Source organism: Stenella coeruleoalba (assembly GCF_951394435.1).
Source record: "Stenella coeruleoalba genome assembly, chromosome: 16".
NCBI classification, from domain to species: Eukaryota; Metazoa; Chordata; class Mammalia; order Artiodactyla; family Delphinidae; genus Stenella; species Stenella coeruleoalba.
The window spans coordinates 76,999,801-77,010,462 of record NC_137162.1 but is presented as its reverse complement, the minus strand read 5'-3'; the positions used below and the strand labels follow the sequence as shown (position 1 = coordinate 77,010,462).

The 10,662-nt window shown below is 47.7% G+C and overlaps 1 protein-coding gene across 3 annotated transcripts in view; it reads left to right on the top strand.

The window, feature by feature from the left end:
- The first annotated feature begins 1,628 nt into the window (after positions 1-1,628).
- Positions 1,629-10,662, top strand: part of RYR2 (ryanodine receptor 2) — a 719,519-nt gene continuing 710,485 nt past the window's right edge. For all 3 annotated transcript variants that reach the window (XM_079900749.1, XM_079900747.1, XM_079900748.1), the window contains exon 1: positions 1,629-1,806. In XM_079900749.1, coding sequence (XP_079756875.1) covers positions 1,759-1,806 — 48 coding nt within the window. In that variant the 5' untranslated portion in view covers positions 1,629-1,758. The remainder of the gene's footprint in view (positions 1,807-10,662) is intronic.

Genomic DNA, 10,662 nt, shown 5'->3' with positions numbered 1-10,662 from the left:
AGATCAAATTATTTAACATAAAATGAAGAATCAATTTCAGAATAAAGCCCTTCCTCATGGGGGACTTTGAGATCCCTGATTGCTCATTTAGTGGTTCCTAGGAGTAAAAATTCACGTAAACTATGCCTTAAGAGTCGGTTAGTCATTATGGATCAATATACAAGAATATGTCAAGTACTTTGGTAAGATGATTACTATCATAAGATAGAGCAGACCATTACTAGTCTCACCAGGACAGTAGTTATAGGCATATTCTTTATGTTATTCATTCGGCTGGAAATATGCAAAACTAGCTCGGTAAGTATAAAGTTCATGAAAGTTGAAAATAAGACGTTAAGGTGCATAGAACTTACAGGCAGATTTTAATAACTAATTATATGCTGCAAAATGTGCAGTGTAGGTAAATTGATGAAAAACCTTCACAGTGCATCTTCGGAGGATTGACATTTGCAACTTTTGTTTTGCATATCCTTATTTTTAAGTATCTTAAATGAACGAGTCGTGCACTAGGAGCAAGAGATAAGTGCTTTCTTATCCAAATTGTCTCAGACCCTGTATTTTCTTAGTCACAGCCGTTTGTTACACGGCAACTTGGAGGGTAACTGCACGGAGGATTGCGGGAACTAGATATTGATACCAGTGGTGAAACGCTCGAGTTTATTCAGAAATAAATGGCTTTATAGTGAGGACAGCAGATACCATAGTCCGAGTTTAGACCGCCTCAGTGATTCATACTGATATCATCCCATCCTTTATCGCAAGTCCTTGTTAAGGTTTGCATTTCTAATCTAGAGTATAAACTCCGGTCTGTTTATACTGCAGTGTCTGGCATAGGCATTCGCCATGTATTTGTTGAATGAATTTGTTAAAGTTCTGCGTACCATGCATTTTGCTTGGTTGATCTGTGAGAAGCATGGTGCACCGGCACTAGGTACTGAAGAATTCTCATGCTGATTAGGAACAGAGGTAATCCAAGTTTAAAATACCATGTGTTGTGTCACCTTTACTTGGAGGTGACTCACTCCGGGCATCCGGGTGAAAGATGATTCTCGCCTGTGATCCGAAGTGCTGTGGAAATTACCGCGGTAGCCCTTTCCAGGAGAAAGGAATGCCGAGTCCAGGTTTCGAAGGTCAGAAGGGGCAGGTGCAGCAGCCCAGGGGAACAGAAGGGCGCAGGTGGAAGGCTGCCGGCTCGTCGGGTGCGCTTCGGCCGCGATACCCGGCGCGGCCAGTAAGCGGCGCTGGGCCTCGAGTTTGGAGGCCCCGAGGAGCGGGCTGCGGATTACCTGCAGCAGAGGGGAGCCGGCGAGCTCCTCCCCGCCCGCCCGCCCCCAGTCCCCGCCCCCAACGCGGCACTCAGCGCGGCTCCGCGGGCTCCACGCACTCGCTCGGAGGAGCCGGGGCAGAGCAGTCAGCCTGCTGCAGGCCGGACGCGCGAAGCAGGCGCGGCGGGGTTGCGGGGCCGCCTGCCCTCGTCCTCCGGGCCGGGTCGCTCTCCTCCCGCACAGTGCGGCGCAGGGAGGCTCCCGCCTCGGCTGCCCCCGCCCGCGCCTCCTCCTCCGCTCTGCAGGCGGGGACCGCCTGGCGCTCGGCGCCCAGCAGCCGCGGCCCCCTCCCGCCCCCGGCTCCGGGCAGCAGCAGCAACAGCCGCCGCCGCCGCCGCAGCAGCAGCAGGAGACAGCGAGAGGGGCTGCCGCCGCCAGCGCCGCCGGGCTCCGCGGGGCTCGGGAGCCTGCCCCGGCCAGAAAGCGCGGAGCCATGGCCGATGGGGGCGAGGGCGAGGATGAGATCCAGTTCCTGCGAACTGTAAGTGCCGCGCGTCTCGGCTTCCCCGGGGAGCAGGGGGAGCCAGGGCATCCACCGACCGGGTCCGGGCAGTGGGACACGCGGGCGGGCCGGCGGCTGCCCCCGGGGATGCGGGAGGAGCCGGGCACCCCTCGGGGGGCGCAGGTGTGCGTGCTGGGGCGAGGGAAGGGAGGGTGCGTGTCCGTGCGCGCGTGTGTAAAGCCCGGGGACCGAGCGCGGCCGGAGCGCGGCGAGCGGGCGGGCGGCGCACGGGCTGGGTCCCGGGGCGCCTCGGAGCTGCGGGAGTCGGGGGACGCGGGGGCGGCCGGTCGGGCCTGTCCGGTCGGTGGGGCTGGGATCTTCCGGGCAGCCAGGGGCAGGGTGCAGACCCGGTGGCCCGTGGGGCGCGGGGGCCGGCGGGGACGCGGGCAGTCGCCCGGAATTCCGCCGCGGCGCGGTTTCTCGGGCTTGACCCGCGCGCCATCACGCAACCCAGGGATTCGCCTACTTGGCGTGGCCGGGGCCGGGGAGGCGGGGCAGGATGTGCCCCCAAGTCGAGGTGCTGCGCAGGGGAGGGGGAGTCGCCTCCGTGGACACCGCGGTGCCTGGGGTTGGGGCCATTGGCGGTGCTGTGATTGCTCGCAGAACGTGGAAGGGATGGGAAGCGAGTGTGTGTGTGCGTGCACGCGCGCGCGGGGGTGGCGGGGGACAGCGCGAACGTGTCGTTCTCTAAATGTTGGCTTATTGAACGCTGAGTGCAGCAAAGTGTGTGCGTGTGTGTGGGTAAGGGCAGGGTGGCTGCCCGGAATTTCTACACTGGGTGGCAGCAGGGGAAGGTTGGCTCCACTCTAATACAGTTTTTTCTCCGTAAGTACCTATTGGCACTGCTCCTTCCTGTCGCTGATTTGTTCGAACGCTGCAGGTACTTCTCAGGCTAAGCCTTTGCTCATCTCGAAGCTGGGACTGGAGAGCCCCTTGTCAAAAGAAAATGCCATAACTTCTTGTCAAGAGCACCTGGTTAGCGTTTGCAGCATCCTTTTGGTCTTTCCTTTCCCTGCGCTTGTATCCTCCTCTCTGAAGGATATTCCCTTACAGGATTCCCCGTCATCATCCCCCCCACCCCCAGGACTGCAGCTTCTCCTGGCTCTTCTTTCCCCAGCAGTGAAAAAGCTGCCACTGCCCAGTTACAGTTACCTCCACAATCACAGAAAGTAAGAGAGATATTTACGTTTTGAGATATTAACCAGATAGCAACTTTTAGGTGTGAAAGTAGCCTAGATGACGCATTTGGGGGCTGAACAAGTGCAAACAGTACATTTGTCCAAGAACATTTGTAAGTGGCCAGTTTTTCTATTTTGCTCTTCTAATTTTTTTTTTTTTGGCACTCAGTTTTGCTTTGCGGGGGTAGGGCGGGGAGCCTTTCGAAAGGATAAAATACAGGGTACACATCAGATGGCGACTGATTTGACCTACCAGCTGGGCATCATGCACCATTACATGTGCTGCTGGTGGTACTACCGGTCCACCACCCAACTCTGAAGAGCCAGTTCACCAAAACCTTGCTCATGGGGAATATTGTAAGCCTACTAGGAATACAGTTTACTTTTTTTTTTTTTAGTGGAAAACTGTCTGTATGGTTTTTAAATAACTAATAAAAAGCCCTATGAAAAGATGTTTCTCAGTACCATGACATTTTTTGTTTGGGTGGATAAAATATTTAGTTGCTGTGTAATTCTTAAATTCATTTTTTTTTTCAAATGCCATAGGGTTAAAATTAGCTAGAAAATTTTGGAAGGCTCTGTGCACTCAAGGGCTTCCTGCAGGCTTAAATGTTAAGCTGAGCTCGTGGAGGTGGTGTTATCAGAATACTTAATGGGGGCCGAACTAATGTGCTTGCTGATGGGGTTCTGTACATATAAAGTAATGTTAAGTCTGTGCCCCTGGACAGCTGCCTGTCAGCCCCAGTGACACCTTTGATAAGTGGCTCCTGGGTAGAGATCTGGCAGCCCTGGGCTGGGATTTTTCTTTTAATAAAACATCCGTAGGTTGTTGTGCTGATGATAAATGACCTTGAAGGAAGTAGCATGGTGGAGCAGGGGAGTTCTTTTTGGTGTGGCATGAACATCTAAGAGGAAAACATGCCTTCCCCTCTGCATTTTACAGTTTCAGTGCAGAAATTCTCAAACCCTTTACTATTCCTCTGTCTGCTGCCTTTGCTCCTTTCCATTTTATTCTCTTAACCCGAGAATGTTGTTGGTTCAGAAATATTAATGGAGTTAGGAATGGAGAGGATGTAGTTTTTAGCGGTAAATCCATCTGTGTTTTTTTCCTGGAGCATTTTTTTTTCCTCTGTTGCGTCCAGTCTTGTCAGTATGAGGTTCTTCTTCTAATTCTTTTTTTTTTGTTTTTAAGTAGCCCAGGGAGTATTAACAACCTGTACCTCTACGTAAAACGGTTACAGATTATGGATAAAGCTGTTGTGTTTAAAAAAAGTGTTAGTCATTAAGAGGCCATAATGGTGAATTTCACTGGCCATTTCATATATTCTGAGTAGAGCACCTTAAGTAGTCTCTTGGATTTTTATTCAAGCATCGCAGCTCACTGAAGAATCTTTGGAATCTTTCTGTCCACAGGAAGTTTTCTTCTTCATTCTTCTGGAAGAGGTTTGTAATCACTGTCAAGGGAAGCAGAGGTGAAATCTTTAATGGACTGTGTCCGTGAGTTCTGTCTGCTGCTGTGACTTAATTCTTCATTTGTGAATGAGGGTCTTTTCACTGTATTTAGCCGCTGCTGGTCCCTCTCCCAGCTCTTTTCCATTATGTAATTGTGAGTTTGCTAACATTCCTTTCAAATGGTTACATAGATGAAAGATCATCTTCCATTCAGTGGCTTTCCCACCAGCTAGAAGCAGGCCCACTCTGATGTGTTTATCTTTTTTTTTTTTAATCTATCTATTTATTTATTTTGGCTGCGTTGGGTCTTCATTGCTGCACGCAGACTTTCTCTAGTTGCGGCAAGCGGGGGCTACTCTTCGTTGCGGTGTGCGGGCTCTAGGCGTGCGGGCTTCAGTAGTTGTGGCTCTCGGGCTCTAGAGCACAGGCTCAGTAGTTGTGGTGCACGGGCTTAGTTGCTCCATGGCATGTCGGATCTTTCCGGACCAGGGCTCGAACCCGTGTCCCCTGCATTGGCAGGTGGATTCTTAACCACTGCACCACCAGGGAAGTCCCTGATGTGTTTATCTTTGAGAGAAATTAAGAATACATATGTGTAAACTCTGGACGTGCTGGGACACTTAGAAGAATCCTATCATAAAATATGCCTTCAGTCCATAACGGATTTATTCACTGTCATTTCCAAACATATCCATGATTTGGAATGTGTTGTTTATTTTATTTTAAAAAATGTCCTTAACTTACCAATATAGCAATGAACTGGAATTCCTTGACTTTAAGAAAACCATGATGTAAAATAACCTTTGTCTGGAGTTGATTTTTCTAAGTACTTTGCCTTTCTTTCATTTGTGTAAGCACAGTGAATTTACTCTGGGGATATACTGTGTCGTGTAATTTTGCGTTTATGCATAGGTTGAGACTTCAAACTTAGTCCTGGCTGCAAAAATTATTCTGATAGGAATGCTTTGAGCTTTCCTCTGGCCTTCCTTTGCAGAGTGAACTGTTTCACCATAGATTTCTTCCCAGTGCTTCCACATCTTGCTTGCTATTGATAGGAAGCATCTTAGAAAGGATTTAGCAGTTAATGGTAATAATCATAAAGTATAAATGCCACTGCACAACACGGTGAAATAGATCAGGCTGGAATGTGTAACCCCAGTTTGTAGAGGTCCAGGAAGGTTAATTGTACCAAGTCAGTTGCTCAGCAGTGCAGAACCAAGACTAAAACTCAGATCTTAGGATGATGTCCTTTCCAGGAGAGAAAGCCTGCTTTATCAGCTGCTGAAGCATGTTTTTGGTTCACAGGAGACAAACAGGGGACAATCAGTTTTCTTAGCCGTAGGAATGTCACAGAGTACAAACGAAAAGATTCTGGGTGAGCCCTTTTTGCTCCCCTGATACTGACAGCATGAGGATCTTTTGATAGATAGGCACTGTGGTATTTTTTCAAGGAACTGATGGAAAGCCCACCCAGGCTTATTTTTTCATGTATTTTTCTTAATCCAGAAATTAGTGTGTACACATTGGCAGGAAGGGCAGGATCTGAAACACTTAGGGCGCTAATTTATTTGACATTCCATCTTGTTTGTCCTTTGGCTTTAGATAAGTGTTTTTATCAAGGCTGAATTACCAGAGAAAGGATTACAACTCCTGGGTGACTGTGATTCTGTAAATAGCCCTTGGGGAAGAAGAAGATGTGATGAGGCACACATTTGTCTCCTGAAACCCTGACATTATGGAGATTTTTTGTTAATTTAGAAAAACATTTGTCAAACACTTTCTATGTGCATGGTGTGATAGTAGGTGTTAGGGAAGCATTCGAAATAAGGAAAAAAGTGGTCTGCAATTATAATTGCAAAGAAAAGATGTAGAGCCTGGCGTGGAACAGCTAGAAGGAAAAAGCACATGTAGAAACTCTAGGATATTTGGGTAGGAAGAGACCTTTGGAAAATGTTATCTGAGACCTTCGGAAAATGTTATCTTGTCTACTCCTGCATCTCCCTCCCCTGTCATCTTGCAGATAAGGAAAAGCTCAGAGAGGTGAAATGATTTGGCCCAGTGTCACACTCCAGGTTAGTGGCTGTCTTGGTTTGGGCCGCTCTAACAGAATACCACAGACTGGGTGGCTTAAACAGCAAACGTATATTTCTCATGGTTCTGGAGGTTGGGGAGGCCAAGATCAAGGTGTCAGCAGATCCAGTGTGCGACGAGGGCTCCTTCCTGGTTTGCAGATGGCTGTCTTCTTGTCGTATCCTCATTTGGCCAAAAGAGAAATCATCTCTCTTGTGTTTCTTCTTATAAGGGCACTAATCCCTTTCATGGGGGTCCCACTCTCATGACCTAATTACCTCTCCCACTTCCAGATACCCCACCTTGGGAGTTAGGATTTCAATATAGGAAACATGGGGGGACGCAAACATTCAGCCCATAATAGCAGCAGTAGAGTAATGCAAAGGGTGTGAAAAATCTCTGAAGAATTGCCAAAAAGCTAGTTCATCAGCGTACCATTCTTCTTTGTAGAGTAGATCTAAACCCACCTGTCCCATTTTATGCTTATCGTCACCTTCACAGGGTTCACTGTCTAAATCTACCCTCTTGTCCTTCTAGCTGCTGACAAGGATGTTTTGTCCCTCCTTTCTAAAGCTGCAGTCCCTCGTGTGTCCTAGATCTCAGCACAGTACTTGCTTGCTGGTCCAGGACTGGAATCTTGCATGAATTCCATCCTTTCTCTGCCTCCTTCTCCACTTGTTCCTTCTGGTTGATCTTGAAGCATGCTAATTTCTCCCATCTTAAAATTTCTTTGTTTGGCTCCGAGACCATTATCTAGCTGCTCAACTCCTCCAGATGTGGTCTCCACCCACTGCTTGTCTCCAAGCTGCCTGGTAATTGTTACCTAGCTTCTCTTGTTAAAATCACTTTAGTAGGTGATATTACCAGTGATCGCCTCGCTTCTGTGCCAAATCTAAACATTCCTCTCTACCCCTATTCCTTTAGCCCTCAGAAACTCTACTAATCTTGCTCTCCTTTTTGAAGCTCCTCTGTTTGGCTTTGGAGCTAGGATATATTGAGTTATTTTTATACATTTACGATCATGCTTTTTGGGGGTTCTTTTCACTCCGTCTACTCTTAGTCTTTGGTTGTCCCAAAAGATACTGTCCTATTTCTAGTTCTTGCTCTTCTGCCTTCGTGAGCTTATCTGTGCCACAAAGTCTGGGATCCTTGGAATAACAGAGTTTGAAAAGCCTTAACAATCGCTTCATCCAGCTCTGGGAGCCAGAGGAATGCCAGGAACTTTCCCAAAGCCATTTCTTCCTGTAGAAGAAAGCCACCCAGATCTGACAGCCTTTGGGCTCTCATTTCCAGCTGCCATGGCCTCTGTGTTAACTCCCCTCCTACTTCTGGACACACTGTCCTGAGCACACATGTATTCTGTCCCCCGAGTGGCTCTTCCTCCTGGTGGCTCTGCGCTGGCCACGGCTTAGAAGCACCAGTGTGATCCACATCTCCAGAAGACCTAGGTCTGAGGCCTGAATCCACCAGGACCTAGCTTATGGACTTGAGAAAATGTTAAAAAATTCCTTAAAACCTAAAGATAATATTAGCCATCTCAGAGGGATTGTTTAAGATCATATGATAGAATTTATGTGCAACAACCTGTTACAGAGCTCGGCTCATGGTACGTGCTCAGTGCATTTGTTTAGTCCTTTCTGATTCCTTCGTATCTAATTTGTCATCATCTCCTATCGTGATTTCCCTGGCAACCTAGCTCAGGTTTAGATTTCTTTCGTACCCCAGTACTTGTTCTAGCCTTCATCCTTCCCCGCTCCTCCAGCCACTGAAGCCCCCCTTGAATTCTCCTGCCATTTGCATCCCCCTAATACCCTTGTGTTCTCGCCACCACTCCTCAGTTCCAGGTTCCTGTCACACCCAGTCTGACTTCTCTCCCAGGTTCAGGACCTTCTATAATCTGATTCTTGACACCTTACTTGGGTTCCCCATCCTGCAAAATCTCGGCCTTGTGAGGAGATACTGAGAGGAAGGTGACTGAGACAAGTGACTAAGGCGAGAAAGAGGGTGAAGGAAGGATGAAGTGAGTCTGAGTGATTGGGGCTGCCCGGGAGAGACCCTGGGCTCCTGTCAGAATCCGTACTCTTTTTCTTTTTTCTTTTTTTCAATTTATTTATTTATTTACTTATGGCTGTGTTGGGTCTTCATTTCTGTGAGAGGGCTTTCTCTAGTTGTGGCAAGCGGGGGCCACTCTTCATCGCGGTGCGCGGGCCTCTCACTATCGTGGCCTCTCTTGTTGCGGAGCACAGGCTCCAGATGTGCAGGCTCAGTAGTTGTGGCTCACGGGCCCAGTTGCTCCGCGGCATGTGGGATCTTCCCAGACCAGGGCTCGAACCCGTGTCCCCTGCATTGGCAGGCAGATTCTCAACCACTGCGCCACCAGGGAAGCCTATCAGAATCTGTACTCTTCATGTGAGAAGCTTCTAGATGGTGAGGTGACTTCCAGGGCATCACAGGGGCATCCAGTGCAGCGGTTTTATCCACTTACTTTCATCTTTATTTTTTAATTTAATTTAATTATTACTTTTTTTTTACTTTCATCTTTATTAATCATGGGAAGAACATTGGAAGGGGGACTCTGCCAGTCAGTGGTTACGTGACCTCGGGATTGGCGGGGTCCCATAAGAATCCTTTCAGGAACCGTACAAGGGGGACTTAGTTACCTCTGAGGGGCTCTCTGCCATGTTAAGAGTCCTGGGGTCAGCTGGACTCAAACTATTTAGAAGAATGAGTGTAATAAAAACCTTGCCCTTGAACTGGACATGCGTACTTTGTTTTTTTTTGTTTTACAATATCATCCATTGTCGTTTATTTGTAATAAGCAATCAGATACATTAGATTCAGAATCTAGAAGCTGAAGCTCAGCTTATTTTACATATGATCTTTTTCCCTCATTCTTTCAACACATATATATTTTGTACCTGCGATGTGCTGTGTGTAACAAGAGCCTAAGCTATTACTGTGGATTAAAAAAATTACATGTAAATGATTGGCTGCTTAGAAGTTCACAGACAAATAAATGGCCCGTAGCACAGTGTAGAACATCACATAATACATTTTGTGAACGCATGTTGGACGTGCACGCTGTGAATGATGCTGGCGTCTGTGGATATTCTCATCCTGGTGGGTCACAGCATCGGCAGCTAAACTGTGATCGTCTTCCTCTCCATGGTGTCAGCTTTGAAGTGCTTCTCTGGCTTCCCGTTATTACTTGGGCCGGTGAAGACTTGACCCATATTTCTGGGGCTTCCTAAAATGTGATAGATAGTTGACCCAGATAAAAGGTGTTCTTCCTGCTTCCTGTGGCCCAGTAAAAGTCCTCTAGTGATGTTTCTGTAGTGAAGCGGAAACCTGAAGCTCTCCCTGTTGCTGACCTGGAGTGTTCAGAAGGACCGGCACGTGGTTACCTCCACGCCCGTTATCCAAACAGAGTTCTGTCCAGAGAGGGAGCCACTGACACGTGTGCCCAGGTGAGACCTCCACTAGGTGGCTATGCCCAGGCACCTACTGTCACCAAGCGATCATCAGTATTTGCCAGTTTCCTGAAGAAAACCTCAAATCTCGCTGGGGACCTAAGGCAGTTGCAGGGCAAAGTGAGTGGAACAGCAGAAAGTGCTGTAGGAGCTCAGAGGATGATGGAGCCTTGCTGGGTCTGGGGAGGCTGGAGGCAGGAGTTTCCTGATCAGTGCTGTGAGCGACACCTGTCCACGGGGATAAACACTTCTTAGTGTGATTGTTGAGTCAGGGACACAGGCCCATCATCGCCATCAGCCTGGGAGGAAGGACGAGTCTATGTGGTCAATTTATTTTTTTCTACTACGGTAAGCACTTTTTCTTTCCTTAAAGAAGTTTGTTATTTTAAAAGCTTTTTGGCACACTGGTTCCACTTCTAATGAAATTTTTAATTGTCTTATTTCCCTCTGAATTTAGAACCAGACTCATAAAGTTCACATGGATCTGAATTTCACTCGTATTTAATACATAACCAAAGACGTAAAGTAAAAGATACATTTTGAGAGCACAAAGAAAAAGAGATTAGAGAAAAGGAAAAATTCCAGGAAATAAATCAAATCCTTAGTGTTGAGTAAATTGGGCCCCTGTTAAATAGGTACTGAGTGTCACACTGAACTTCTAGCCG